Source organism: Vespa velutina, chromosome 22 (genome assembly GCF_912470025.1).
Source record: "Vespa velutina chromosome 22, iVesVel2.1, whole genome shotgun sequence".
Taxonomy (NCBI): domain Eukaryota; kingdom Metazoa; phylum Arthropoda; class Insecta; order Hymenoptera; family Vespidae; genus Vespa; species Vespa velutina.
The window spans coordinates 612,501-627,500 of NC_062209.1; the positions used below are offsets into that span (position 1 = coordinate 612,501).

The window sequence follows — 15,000 nt, forward strand, 5'->3', positions numbered from 1 at the left end:
ATCGCGTCCCGATGCTAAAGCATCCCGATGAACGCCACGGGCCGGCGAGGTTACGGCAATCTCACCCAGTATGCCTATCTGCACGGTGTTTACCTGACCAGGTACGAAGGAGGTGGACGCGCCATTACTGCTACGGAAGATAAAAGATACGCGCGCGCCACGCCGCGGTCCATATATGTAAATACCTCTGGGGAACGCGTGTACATGGCATACGTCGAGAAAGAGAGAGAGAGAAAGAGAGAGAGAAAGGAGGTAAGAGGGTTGGGATCGCGGCAAGGGACCGAGGGCAGTGCTGGAGGAGTAAGAGGTAGAGGAAAAGGAAGAGAAGGAGAAACGATGGAAGAGGCGGAGAAGGGCGCGGGGGTGGCGAACCGAGCGAAACGTACGGTCAGTAACTCGCGTATGTAACATACTATCTTGAATATGCGCATACATCGCGAGCTGGTCGCGTATTCTGAGAATTGGGTAGGCGATCGGTTGCGCGGGAGCTGCCCGTCTCCTCGTAATTACCTTCTTTCTTTCTTTCTGGATCCCAGCCGCCGACCCTCTGCACGACCTTCTTCTCCCCTTACCCTACTTGCCCCTCTTTTGCCTTCTTCTCTTTCTTCTTCTTCTTCTTCTTCTTTTCTTCTCTCGATTCCCCTCGATTCTACTCTTCTCTTCTTTTCTCTTTTCTTTTCTTTTCTTTTCTTTTCTTTTCTTTTGCCAAAGAACACTGAACGAACTTACCATCTTCAATTCTAGCCACGCTTTGACACGTATTTTCCGTCTATACCTTTTTCCCCTTCTTTTTTAGTAACTACTGTAACCCCCGGGGTCTTTCTTCGAAAGCCATATAATGAACGAAGGACACGGTATTCCGTAGTCTTTGCCAAGAGAAATCAGGAGAACAGAATATACATACCTCTTACTTCCTACGATATCGAGAACAGAACATAATTTTCCAAGCGATACTGACAAGCTGATCTATGAAATGGCAGTTGAGAATGGTTTTCGAGATGGCGTGGGGCGAAATAGGGGATAGTGGTAGTGTACGCTCATTCTATGGGGTTGGATGATGTAATTCGTCGATTAAGTAGTTCATGGACTTTGAGAACTTTTCGATCTCGTACGCGTTGCTTTACGAAAATCGTATCTGACGTCGCCAAAACGAATATCACGTTACTCCTTTGCAATGGTATTTTCTTTATTATTATTATTATTATTATTATTATTATTATTATTCAAGTTTTGTTTGTCGTTCTAAAAATCATCCTTCAATTTAAAATTTCAATTTCTAATCGAGATATATTCGAGAAATCGTTCGTTTAATTCTCACCGGATAGAGCTCTCGTTACAAAGGTTACGTCTTACTTGTAATAGAACGTTGTAACAGGTAAGTTACATGGTACGGAGAGGAAAGAAAAGGGAAAGTGCGAAGTTCTTGAAAAGAGAAAGAGAACAATTGAAACGAAAAAGAAAGAGAGAAGGAGAAAAATAAAAAGAAAAAGGAAAAGGATAGAGAAAAGGTGTTAACATTTGCTTTATAGGGACCGCTCTAGAGGTGTAGCAATGCTTTAATACTTATGTCGACGTCGTGCAACGCGAACCGTCCAATGCGCGCGAGTGTGCAAGGGGAAGGCTAACACGAAGCGAGGCGTTCTCTAGCTGTTAGCTCCCACGTATAGGCGCCTACTTGAATACATTAGTATTAGAGATAGAAGAAGAACGAAGGGGAAGAAGGAGGGCATCCATACATATATATATATATGTATGCACCTACTCGCGCGAGCGGCTCATAATGCAAGCCCGTTAAATACTAAAATGACCCACGCGGGCTTACAACCCGCTATGAGATGTTAATACGGGCCGCTGGCAAAGAGCCTCCCACCCTATCTTTCTCTATCTGTCTCTCTCTCTCTCTCTCTCTTTCTCCCTTTCGCTCTCTTTACTTGGTACGCTTCTATGTCTTCGCGTTTACTCCTCTTTCTTTTTCTCATATGTTCGAACGACTCTACTTGTTCGCTTTCCTTCTCTCTCTCTCCCTCTCTCTCTCTCTCTCTCTCTCTCTCTCTTTCTCTCTCCGTATTTCTCTCTCTTCTCCGTCGGCCAACGGATACGGTCCTTTATTTTATAGTTATGCAGCGAGGACACTTTTACTACGAGCGCACGGGCGTTCCGCGGTTCAAACTCGCGGCGAGGGCTTTTATTGTCGTACACTTTTTACTCCATCCGAATGCGCCACCCTTTATTTATAACGGGACTGGGTTACGATGGTCCGACGTGAACGGCCGAATATTGCTCGTCGTTAATGCTTACCGGTGAAGTTTAAGCGACGGTGACGATAATATCGGCCTCTTATCGTTTCCTTAAAGGATAACAAAATTCGATCCTACCGATGTCGAATGAAAAAACGAGAAGAATATTAAGTCGATTCGTACGAACGATATACACCGTAGAATAAATAAAAGATAAAAGTGTGTACCCGTGATAATTAAAATTCTAGTATGATAAAGCACTTTGTAAAATGCCTTTGTAACTTGACGAGATATATCCGATATACGGTAATTGTAATCCAATATGCGGATTGAAATGTTAGGAAGATCGAAATGTTAAAGATAATAGTACTTACTTGGTGTAAAAGGCATCATTACATTCCGAACAGATAAAACTTCTTCTTCGGTGAATCTCGTTCGGCCAACCAGCCATTGATACCGATGAGCAACTTCTTTGATGAGCATTCAAGTCAGATCTTCTTACAAATGTTACGTAGCATTTGGCACATGAAAATGGTCGTTCACCCGTATGACTTCTTATGTGATTCCTTAGGGATACTTTTGTGAAAGTTTTTTTACAGAGAGGACAACGATATTTAACGGTCGACTTGCCATTATTATCGTCCTCGTCTTTGCTCGATTGAACGGTACCCGCATGAAGAGCCTCGTGAAATATCAATTCCGCTTGAGAATCCGTCGAGAAATTACAAGTTTTGCATTTCCACTCTTCCTTAACAACCGTCGATTTAGACTCGGTTTCTTCCTTTTTCTTGTTACACTTGTTGTCCCTGGTGTGTCTTGTTACATCTTGCGAAAGAGCGAAAAGTATTCCGCACTGTGGACACCTGCCAAAAAGTAATATTTGCAAATCAAGATAAGATGCGAGCCACTATCTATACAATTTTTTGAATGAACAGATACATATTTATATAAAACAGTAAAGTAAAGTAAAGTAAAAGGAAAAAAAAGGAAATAAAGAAAAAAATAAATATCTAACTAACCGAAAAAAGAAACTCACCTGTGACATAAGTCAGGGTGTCTGCTGAGAAGATGATCCTTGTGTTCCGTGAGAGTCGATTGTTTCTCGTCGCAATGCGGACAATCTCGTAACATGCTCTTGGACTTTTCTTCGGTAACGGATTTTTGGGCTCTAACAATCTCTTTGTGTGCGGACGTTCTTCTATGAAGAACGGCTTCCTGAGCGGTTGCAAAGTTCATCGAGCAAAATGAACAAAAATAAGGCGTTGGTTGCGTGGAAACGGCCAATTCGTTCTTTTCCCTTTCCTTGTTAACGTGACAGGTTAACTGATGGCGTTGAAGTGATACCAAAGACCTCACGACTTGGGGGCACATGCTGCAAACGATACGCCGTTGATACTCGTCCGATGCTGTGAAGCTTTCCTTGTGTCCTGTCTCCTTGACGTGCAGTCGCAGCTGCAGATTATATCGGAATTGACGGTTGCAGCTGCTACAGGGCAATGCTTGTTGACGACTGATTACCACAGGTACCGAACCGTTCATCATTGAAACAACGTCACAATGACTCGTGCTTAATAAATGGGTTTCCATCGTTTCCCCATCCGCACACCAGAAATCGCAAGAACCACATCGATAGCTTCCACTGATCTGATTTACAATTTAAATAAAATACTATCAGTATTAATTCGATAATTATGTTTGAAATAATAATCGAACGTTTCCATCGATACGTATACAGGAACTTATTGTACCATATCTAATCGTATTCATTTGACGGAACGATTTAAAAGAAAATATTGGTTGAATTTTGTGAATAACTTTTCTTACTTTTTCTAAGGTTCTAGCATGAAGATCCGAGCGCCAATGAAGCAAAAACGTTTCCTGGGTGTTGCAATAGAAACGACAAGAGGCACATTGAAATGGACACTGGCGAACTACGTTCGCCATGTTCTCCAATAGAAACCGACGCGCCCTTGGACTTCGAGGATTTATTCCCGCCACGCGACAATGGTAATGGGAAAGCAAATGTTTACCCATTTGAGCTTTTCTCACGCGAGCGTGACACATCTCGCAGGAGAGTACTTCTTTCTCCCTTTTACGAGGATTCTTCTTGACTTCTTTATCCTCAGATGTACGTTTGCTTTTCTGTAAAAGTATAGAGACAAGACTATACGGTTAAATCTCCATGATCAATAATGATTGTTAAAAATTAAATTATATAATGTGATAAGATATAAAATGATAATAGAATAATTATTGAAATCAATCGTTATTACCTCGGCTAGTGCGATTTGCCGTCGCGTTAATATTCTCCTTGCCGAAGTAGTGGCACGCGGTAGATGAACACCATCGTCGATCTCTCGAATGCTTCTCCGAGCGTGCAAATCAGAGAGAAGATGCCTGTTATAGACCAATCGCGACGCAAGCTTCCTACCGCAAGGATTGCACCAATATCCCGAGTCGATATCCGTTTGCGCACCCGGTATCCATTTTCCTCGCGTATGTTCTGGTGGTGGCTGTCCCGTTGTATTCTTCCCTTGATAATCCTCAACTTTCTGTTATAAACGTCGCAGATCATTAATGGAAACTTTATTTTTGTCGCACAATCAAAGAAAAAAAAAGAAAAAAAAAAAAGAAAAAAAACACAAGTAAGATCATTCTTTATCTGTTTGTCTTCCCTACGTCGAGAAAATGATCTCGCATCATTTTTTTTTTTTCTTTTCTTTACCTGAGATGATTCAGTAGGTCTCCACTTGCCACCGGTATAAGTAGGCGGCGGATGTTCCGAATGTTGATCCTCTTCAACTTCAACCTCGTCGTCTTGTAACTGAGGTATACCTTGAGGAAGATCATTCAAGCCAGGCTTCCATTTTCCACCTGTATGACCTCTAGGTGGTCTTTCCTGATCTTCACCGTCATCGGTCTCGGAATAAGATTCATCCTCGGCGAGATCCTCATCTAATATGTCATCGTCCGAATCAACGTCCTGCTGATATTCGAATTCTTCGTACCTGGGCAAATCCTTATTTTCATTATTTTCCACGAGATCGGCTAATATCGTATCGTCGAGCCATGTTTGATGATCCTGCTCTATTCTTGGATTTTCTTCTGGTCTTTTTCTATCGGCTTGTTTCGATTCAGTTACGAGACCTTCCAAAGAATTATCCGGCTCGTGTTTGATCGGAAAACTCGATCCTTCGATGTTCATTGTCGTATGTCTAATCGATTGATTCAATTTATTTGGACCTACCGTAGTTGCAGATTTATTGGCGGTGGAGGTGACGATATCCGGGAACCCAACGAAAGACGGAATGCAAAGATGTTCCTCGGAATCGTCCAAGTCGGTATCACCGGGTAACATACTGTGAAGTTTTTCTTTGGAATCCTCGGTATCCGGTTGATTCTTCTGTCCCTTCTTTCGGCGTTCGTTCTTCTTGTATTTTCTGTTACTCTCTAATAGAGTATTCGTACGTCTGGGATTCGATTTCGAGCTACTTTGTAATTCCAACGAACTGAAGAAAGCATCCGCGTTCAGTATCTCAGGATAAGAAACCGTAGTTGGCGTTGATGGGGATTCTCGTGCGGTTTCTGCTTTCTCATCTGGCGGACGGCATCCTGATTGACGATGACGAACGTAATTTTCCAATCCGTGTATCGTCAAGTGACACTTGATGCAAAAGTGTGTGTCGTCGTCATCCTCGTAACCTTCCATCGTTCATCGACGAACGCTACGACAACCATTCCGTTAATCATCCTTTTAATAGTCCCCGACTAAACTCTACTTATTCTTTCGCTCCCTCCGCGTAGTTTACTTTCAAACGCGATAACGGTGTGTTACATCGCACGACTCGATTCCCAACTATGATCATCCCTGGCGATCCATTTGCATAGAAAGTATTTAGCAACTGTGAACGCGTAATAAGCACGTACTACTTACTTTAATCGTTCCAATTATTTCAAACAACTTTTCCCGGGGTATATTCGCGTTATCTCGATTAAAAATTTTCAAAGAGAACGTAGCTAGAAGGAAAGGCTTTCTCTTTCTCTCTCTCTCTCTCTCTCTCTCTCTCTCTCTCTCTCCCTCTAGTCCTTTTTTAGTCGAGAAGAAATTCTTCGATCGTCTCTCTTCGACTCGGTACGAGTTAAATTGTTCCAATCAAGGGAAAATGAAAATGCGGACGAAAAAGATGGTGAAAAACGAAAAGGATGATAAAAAACGCGAAAGAGACGCGGAGAAAGGAGTAAAGAGAAGCGCGTTAGCGAACCGCAGCGGGCAAATTGAAGGACCGATATTCGCAGAACAGAAGGGAAACAAGTTGACGCTTCGTACGGGCTTTGGGGGGGTAGGAAGATCGGTCGATGCCGCTTGGCCGTTATTCGGACGACGACACTTCGCCTCCCAGTTCCTCTCTTACCCCTCGCTCTCGGCCTCAAGCAACCCCTCACTCCTCGGCAACCTCCGCAAGCCGTCCTTCGCCACCTTCACCTCCCGCCAACCCTCCTGTGTTGCGCCCTTTCTCCGCGAGCCACCCCCGCTTTACAAAGTCTGTGAACCGGGAGCGACCTCCTCTCTCCTACCTACGTCTCGCGTCTTATTAAGCTAACAGAGAGAGGAAGAGAGAGGGAGATAGAGATAGAGAGAAGTATCGAATGAAATTTTCATCTTGCAATCCTCGAAACACGTTCTCTTTGTCGGTCTGATCGACGCGAGTGTATTTGTATATTCGCGCTAATCGTACTCGCATGCATATTCCCCTATACTTTCTAATTATTCTTGAAAGAAAATCTGAAAATTATTTTCGCGTTATTTGATACGCGTTCGTAACAATTGAATGTACACGGTGACGCAATAATATTCCATGGAAAGATCCCCCTTTCGATTTTATTATTATTCCCAAAGAAACAAAGAAAAAAGATGGATGGTAAAGAGATATAGATCGTAAAATTTTTTTTATGCAGGTATTAAGATTCGCAATTTTTTATTTGATTAATTACAATCGTAATGACGTACTTCGATCGTTTTTGCGTAATCGTTGTCGAACGTTCTCCGTGTGTCGTCGCTCGAACAAAAGACTTTCAAATGGAACGTATTTGTAGATATCGTGTTATACGAAAGGGACAACGCTCGGGGAAGAGGAGAGTAGAGAAGCGAGAAGGGAAACGAGAAGGGTGTTCTCGGGAGTCTACCGCGGAGAACTGACGCGTGCGCCACCAAACTTTCTATCCCCTTACCGCGTTAAGTTCAGTCGATATGTATTGTCACTTTAAAACCCACCCCTGCTTTCACGGCGATGCATACAGAAGGACTATTCGAGAATCGGAACGTCTTTTTACTCGTGATAAAAACCACCCGATTTATCGGTTTAATCAAGCGCAATGTGAATAACAAATCGTGCAAATATTTACAACCTAGACAACGTTGCAAGATACTCGCTCGACGAAAATCTTATTTCTTGAAAAGGAAAAGGAAAAAGAAAAGGAAAAGGAAACAAAAAAAAACAAATAAAAAAGTTCCTGTCCAAAAGAGACCCTGTCCCTCATCTCTCTGTCTGTGTTTCTCTCTCTCTCTCTCTCTCTCTCTCTCTCTCGCTCTCTCTCTCTCTCTCTCTCTCTCTTTCTCTCTTCGTTTGTTAATCATACAGAGATTAGATCCGAAAAGACACGATCATTCTTCTCTCGATTACTTCGACTATTTCTCTCTCTCTCTCTCTCTCTCTCTCTCTCTCTCTTTCTCCTTCTCTTTCTTTCTCTTTCTCTTTCTCTCTCATTTGCTCGCAAATATTATTATATATCTACAAAAGGTCTGATACGTGTTCGAACGCGTATAAACGAAATAAAAGGGGGAAGACGAAATTTCGTCGGGATTACGAGCCGCGTCCCGATATGAGGAGATATTTGGAAAATTGGAAGGATCGTTCATGTGTACGGGATCTGGACGAGTGTTCTGCCCGTTTACATCGGGATAACGTTTCGAAGCGGAGCGTGTTAGTTAGATAGGGGTATGGTAGAGTGGTAGGGGTGGGGAAAGGGATAGGGGGATGGATGGATAAAACGAGCCGGATGGATCTGCCCTGAGATTTACGAGTATTTGTCGAAAAAACAAAGAGAGCCGTTAATTGGCCGGTGGTTCGCGAACAACACCGGAGAAGTCGATACGTCAATATGATATCCAATGTTGACGTATCGCGTTCGAACGACCAAGCGAAAGAGCAGAGAACCTCTCGGTAACCAGTCATAGTAGTAGCATTATCGTTGTTTTCTGTTGATCGACGATGGCCCGGCCATGATGACCAATTCCTTTCATTACGGATCCATTGATAGAAAAAAAAGTTGGAGCACCTGCTTGAGCCGTTGTTCATTCCTCGGTTTGATCCTCGCGAACTAAGCTTTTCAAGACGCTTTTCCAAGAAGCGCGAGAAGTAATGGCACGGCACGTCGACGTGGTCACCTAGCGATCCATCCAACAACGCCGGAGAGAAGCGAGGCGAAGGGTGGAAACTTGTTGAACGCGCGAGAAGTAGACGAATTTCTCCGTGCTTCGAGGGATCCCTCGTGCAAAAGAGAGAGAGAGAGAGAGAGAGAGAGAGAGAGAGAGAGAGAGAAAGAGAGAAAGAGAGAGAGAGAAACAGTACGATAAGGAAGACGAACGTTTACAAGAAAATCCGCGACTACCCTTTTTCTACAAAAGCAAAGAGAGGAAAAGAAAAAAAGGGATATGAAATTAATGATTGTTTTTTTTTTTTTTTTTTTTTACTTTTTCTTTTTCTTTTTTTCCTCTTCTCTTCTCTTCTTTTCTTTACTTTTTTATTCTTTTCTTATCTTGTCTTATCTTTCTCTCTGGATATTGGTCGTGTCGATATCAAAATAAAAACATATCCTTCTCGAACGTAATTTCTGTTGTTTCTTTTTCAATGTAATCAGGATAACATTAAATTCCCTACGAATAAGATCGAACGTTCTATTTTCGAGCCCCTCCTGGACATCGTTTCTAATCCGATCGGAATGATCGAGAATTTCCTGTTCTTCCCGCTCCTTAATAATCGTCACGATGTACGATAATCAAGACGGACCCTCAGACACGAGAGATAAGTAAGGAAGGAAGGAAGGAAGGAAGGAAGGAAGGAAGGAATGAAAGAAGGAAGAAAGGATGGAAGAAAGAAACGAACTTTCTGCCCCTACCCGAGACACCATCGTCAAAATCGAAGGTCTGAGTCGGTGAAAAGAAGGAAAAAGAAAAGCAAGAAGAAGAAGATGAGAGGAATCCTTATGGGACTCGTCGAACGAAATTAGACGATCCCGATCCTACCCTACACGAGCACCCAAGACTCTATTCCATCTTCTCTCTCTCTCTCTCCCTCTCTTTCTCTCCCTCTCTCTCTCTCTCTCTCTCTCTCTCTCTCTCTCTCACGAACTAAAGACTCAACAAGATTCCACAGGACCTGAAGGACCTACATCTAATCCGAAGCTTGTTGTTTCGTTATAAGCAAAATGTAATTAACTCCGAAAGATTATTAAGGAAATGAAATAACGATGTAAATAATTTCGAGCGTCGAATATTACAAAGAGATAAAAAGAAAAAAAAAAAAATAGAAAAATAGAATAGCCCGGTGGACATATCAATCTGATGTAGACGAGTCAGCGTTGTCTTGAAAGGATTGTGAAGAAAAAAAAAAAGAAAAAAAGAAAAAAGCAAAAACAAGTATATTATCCTTCCTTCAATCCTTCTCTTTTTCCTTCTTTTTCTTCCTGTTTCGTCCTCTCGATATCTCGATAGCCTCGGAGCAAAATCCGTAAGAGCGAGTCTGTCGCTTCATCCGGTAATACGGAAGGATTCGGAAGCTGTAGTAAGGTGAGCACACGGCTCGTGCGAGCGTCCGGTGAACGGAGGGTTGGCCATCGTATCGTAGAAGTGGCTAGTCGAGCGTATAGAGAGAGAGAGAGAGAGAGAGAGAGAGAGAGAGAGAGAGAGAGAGAGAGAGAGAGAGAGAGAGAGAGAGAGAGAGAAAGCGAGAAAGAGAGAAAGAGAGAGAGATGCCGAAGGTAGTGGCAAGGGGTAAGAAGGGTATAGGGGATGGATGCAAGGTCCGGGGAATATTGAGCCGCTCCGTTAATGTTTATAACGACGTTAGACGTTGGTGTCCCCGCTGGGTGGCGTGCGAGCGGGCTCGTGTGCGTGAGCGTGTGTAGGTGCGATAAGATAGGTGGTAGGTATAGGTGCGGGGAGAGTTGGAGGTGGGTTCACCTCGGCTCTGTACCCTCTCACGAGTCTGTCTCTCTTTTTATCCCCTCTCTTTCGGCTTCTCAGCGCCGGCAAGAGCAGTAGTAGCGGCGGCAGCAGGACAGGAACTGACATAAGCGGCCGGGTGTGTATGTAGAGCACGTACTCGGGGGCTCTCCAGTTCGACGGAGTAGGTGGAGGATGAGGAGGAGGGCTGAGAGGCAAAGGGTGGGCTGCATCCTAGCAGTGGGACGAGGGAGCCTCTGTCTAATCGATGCCGCGGCGGTGCGCGCTCGCCCCGCTGGCTATTACGCACCTTAATGTCCTTTTCCCTCGTCCCCTCCGCCCTCCCGTCTCTCCACAACTCGCTCTTCCTCGCTCACTCTCTCGTTCGTTCGTTCGTTCGTTCGTTCGTTCGTTCGTTCGTTCGTTCGTTCGTTCGTTCGTTCGTTCGTTCGTTCGTTCGTTCGTTCGCTCGCTCGCTTGGCCACCCACCACCTTCGACGGCGCGCCACCCTGCTGCTGCTGCTACTGCCACTGCCTCACCCCTTGCGCGTTTCCCTTCTTCTATGTCTTTTCCTATTCCTTTTTCTCTCTTTCTCTTCAATCCCTTCTCCCTTTACTCTCTTCTCCCACATCTCGGTCAGCTATCCTTTTCCCACTTCGCCGTCTCCGACTCTGTCTATTTCTCCCGATGCGCCCGCGATAGAGATCGAGAGAGCAAGAGAATTCAAGAGTGAGTGAGAGACAGACAGAAAGAGAAAGAGAGTGGGAGGCGGCCATGACACGTGTCAATCTACCGCAGACGCCCGATCGATACCGACGGACCTCGGCTTCTCTCTGCGTTCCCCCACCTCCTCCTTCTTCTCCTCCTCCTCCTTCCTTCGCCCTACCTACGTCGAAACCTTTCCCTCGTCCCTCGCCACCCCCTCCTCCTCCTTCTCATTCTCTTCCTTCTTACTCTCTTCGTGCCTCGCTGCTTCCCTTCTCTCTCTAATGCCAACGCTTCTATACACACCGACACTCGACCCCTGACCTCCTGCCTCCGTCACAAAGAGACTCGCGCCTCGCGCGATCCTCCTCATTCTCATCCTCGCTATTTTTCTTTCACATATTTCGACCGATTTTCTCGAACGATGGAAAAATTTTCAAAAAGCTTGATTCGATCGGTCAGCGCTTCTTGAAATCCTACGCACGACCCTCGTTTTCCTTCTTTTTTTGCTTGCAAAGTTTAAACGATTTTCTTTGCTCCTCTTTCCATCTCTTTTCCCTTATTCCATGCTCGCGGAAAAAAAAAATAAATAGCTCGTTTCTTTTTCCCTCCGTCGATTTCGGACATCAGAGTTCGATCAATCAAATCTTCATATTATTTATATTAAATTTCGTGGATGCGTACAAATTCATTAGTTAAATTCTCAATACAATTCGATGATCTTTAAAAGTCAACTGATCATTGTCATCACGTTCGTTACTTACGATCACGTTTATATGCAGAGCCATATATTATTATATTTGTTAGGTGAAACTTAGTAAATTTTCGCCATTGTATCGCGATAGAATGTTAGGTTAATATTTTCTAATAGTTCGACCGTGTCTGTGCCTCCCAGGTAGACTTTGACTGCAAACGGGTTAATATCTTTTTATGAGATATAAAATATAGATTATATGGTACAACTTTAAACTTCCCTCGTTTGAAGAAACTTTTACGAGTAAGCGAAGGTAAAAGACGCCTCTTCGCATTTTCTTCCCGCGATCGATGAATCCGATGGACTCGGTGCAAATTTTTCTTTTATTTGCCACACCGTATCTCGCGCTTTCTATAGTAAAACTCCGCGCGCGCGAATCACGTAGAAGAAAGAGAGTGGGAGACAAAGAGAGAAAAAGAAAGAGAGAGAGAGAGAGAGAGAGAGAAAGAGAAAGAGAGAAAAAAAAGGAGGAGAGAAATCGTACTATTCTTGACCATCCTTTCTATCCGTAACCGGCCCTCGATAGAGTCGTAAAACTTTTATTTCGACCTAACGAGCGTGTAACGCTTATTTATAACTCCGAGAGAAGAACGAGTAGCAACTATTCCGACGATTTAAGCACTCCTTGCCCGTACGCTTTACCCCTGTACGTTTAAAGCTTTCCACCGAAAAGTAACATAAACGTGATAAATAGCTTCGCGAAAATAAAAATATCGCGATGTAATTCAATGTTGGAATATAGTGAGTGTCACTGTCTCGCGTTACAATTTTTAATCGATTCTTCGTCGATGAGACCGATGTTTATCGATCGTAAGAATGAACCACACTGAACGATCGTAAAAAAAAAATATATATATATATATATATATACATATTTTTCTTTAATTTAGTGAATTAAAGCAGGAATGCAAATATTTTTCGATTTCATGCCAATGATGAATAATGTATCGATGTAGTATAAAGGTAGTGAAGTGCACATGGTAATTCTCTCGATGAATATCGATATCTTTTTGTTATTGAAAATATTTTCTATTTGTTGAGAGATGACGGTGTGTGTATATGGTTGTGGTGGGGAGGGAGAAAATACTTTGGAAATAGAGAATTATTTTTCAAAATTCGAGTGGACTACTTCTGAACAGTTGAACTATCTCTTCGTAGACATTTCTATTCTTTCCTACTTCTCCCTACTACTTTAATTTTTCGAAAAAACGGATAATTTATGACCGCGGTCCTTAGAAAAAAGGAAAAAAAGAAAAAAATGTAGCGACGTACTTTCGAGGTTTCTCACGACTCTCACAAGATAGTTTCAGTCGAAGAAAGTAAGTACGTCCTTGAAAATGCTCGTAATGGGCTAACTGTAGTGGCCAGACGGAAGATTACTTTCTATTTTGCCGTTGGTAATTCATGGCATATGCATTTTTTTTTTTTCCTTTTTTTTCTTTCGTTCTTTCATCCGACTAAAGATGAAACGTGAAGAAGAACAACGATATTTTTCCGACCTGGCATTTCGATGATTCTCGAGTAATGAAATCCTGTAAAGTACTAACGACAACATCGAGCCGCATTATTTATTGGCCATATTTCACAAAGCACCCGAGTTTATTAGGACAAATGAACATTCTCGCGTTACGCTTTCAGAAAAACAGAAACAGAGGCGGCAAGCGGCACGAAAAAATAAATGTAACGCCTGTACAACAGGCACGCACAATTCAATTTGGCAACAAACGTGAAATATTTAACGGATGCCAATCGACGTCTGTAAACTATTTCGTATACTCGATTTTTTACTCCAAATTTATGGGCATAGGAAGTGAAACGTCGATATATACGTGGAGATCTATTTTCAAACGTTTGCATTTCGCGTATCTATACTCGCTAAACGTTTTTCGCGTATACACGCCACCGCCCACGCGCCGATGGACCCGATGCGAACCTAGACGCGCTGAGATTTAAAGCTACACCATCTTACAGATACTACTTTTTATACATAGCATATATACATAGTACAACATACTGGCCGAACGATCGCCACGTCACGACCTTCGAAAGCGTACACAATTTCGTAATGTTGTGCCGTCCCTATCACAGAATAAATCAAATTATAAATATTAGCATTCCTAAATAACGGAAAGGAAAAGAAAAGGAAAAGAAAATCTATAGGTAAATATTTGATCGTAATAAATAGTAAGCTCTGGATTAGTTAAGTACATAGAACTATCCTTGATAAGCGTTGATAATAATATATTTCGATCGACTTGAGAAAAAACTTCTCTTTCTTCAAAGAATAAATTATAAAAGAATCGTACGAATGTATATCGACACGTCACAAGTTTCGAAAGGATAGATAAGTTCGTAACACTGTGATGTAACAAAATAAATAAAATTATAAATATTAGCGTTTGTAAATAAGGAATTAAAACGAAAAGAAAATCTATAGGTAAATATTTGAACGTAATAAATAGTAAGTAATAATACGATACATACAAGAACTATTGTTGATAAGCGTATATAACGAAATAATTCAAATTGCTTAAAAATATCCTTTTTCCAAAGAAATAAACAACAAAAAATCGTGTACGGATGTATCGACGTGTAATCATCGACAATTTTATAACGCTGTAATGTCGTCTCTGTCATTGGAAAAAATAAAACTAGAAATATTAATGTTTGTAAATAACGAATAGAACGGAAAGAAAAAAAAAAAAATCTACCGTATATCGTAATAAGTATTACACATCTAAATTGGATTAATAAATATAATACAAATATAGTAAATACGTAATCGATAAGCGTATATAACGAAATATTTTAATCGATAATTTGAGAAACGTCGTTTTCTCGAAGGAACGAATAAGCAATAAAAAAAAAAAAAAGAAAGAAAGAAAGAAAGAAAGAAAGAAAGAAAGAAAAAAAGAAAAAATTCTTTAACTCGTCATCTCTTCGAGATTTCGTATCGACGCGTTCTAATCTCGGACGGTCCCGTATTTGAACCGGAATCGGGCAAAATCGGTGACGGATTTTAAACGGTTATAAGTATTCATAGAATTATAAATGAACGATGTCGTACGAAGAGAGCTCGGAC

The 15,000-nt window shown here is 42.2% G+C and overlaps 1 protein-coding gene across 7 annotated transcripts in view; it reads right to left on the reverse strand.

Annotated features, from left to right (window-relative positions):
- LOC124956449 (zinc finger protein 729) overlaps positions 1–15,000 on the reverse strand; it is a 42,831-nt gene that overhangs the window by 22,350 nt on the left and 5,481 nt on the right. For 5 of the 7 annotated variants that reach the window (XM_047512264.1, XM_047512263.1, XM_047512262.1 and 2 more), the window contains 5 exons: positions 4,963–5,962; positions 4,511–4,789; positions 4,062–4,379; positions 3,274–3,881; positions 2,612–3,100 (listed from right to left, as the gene is read on the reverse strand). In XM_047512264.1, coding sequence (XP_047368220.1) covers positions 2,612–3,100; positions 3,274–3,881; positions 4,062–4,379; positions 4,511–4,789; positions 4,963–5,946 — 2,678 coding nt within the window. In that variant the 5' untranslated portion in view covers positions 5,947–5,962. Of the gene's footprint in view, positions 1–2,611; positions 3,101–3,273; positions 3,882–4,061; positions 4,380–4,510; positions 4,790–4,962; positions 5,963–7,245; positions 9,601–13,190; positions 14,145–15,000 lie in introns of those variants that run through there. The other 2 variants (XM_047512266.1, XM_047512265.1) reach the window with 2 other exon arrangements.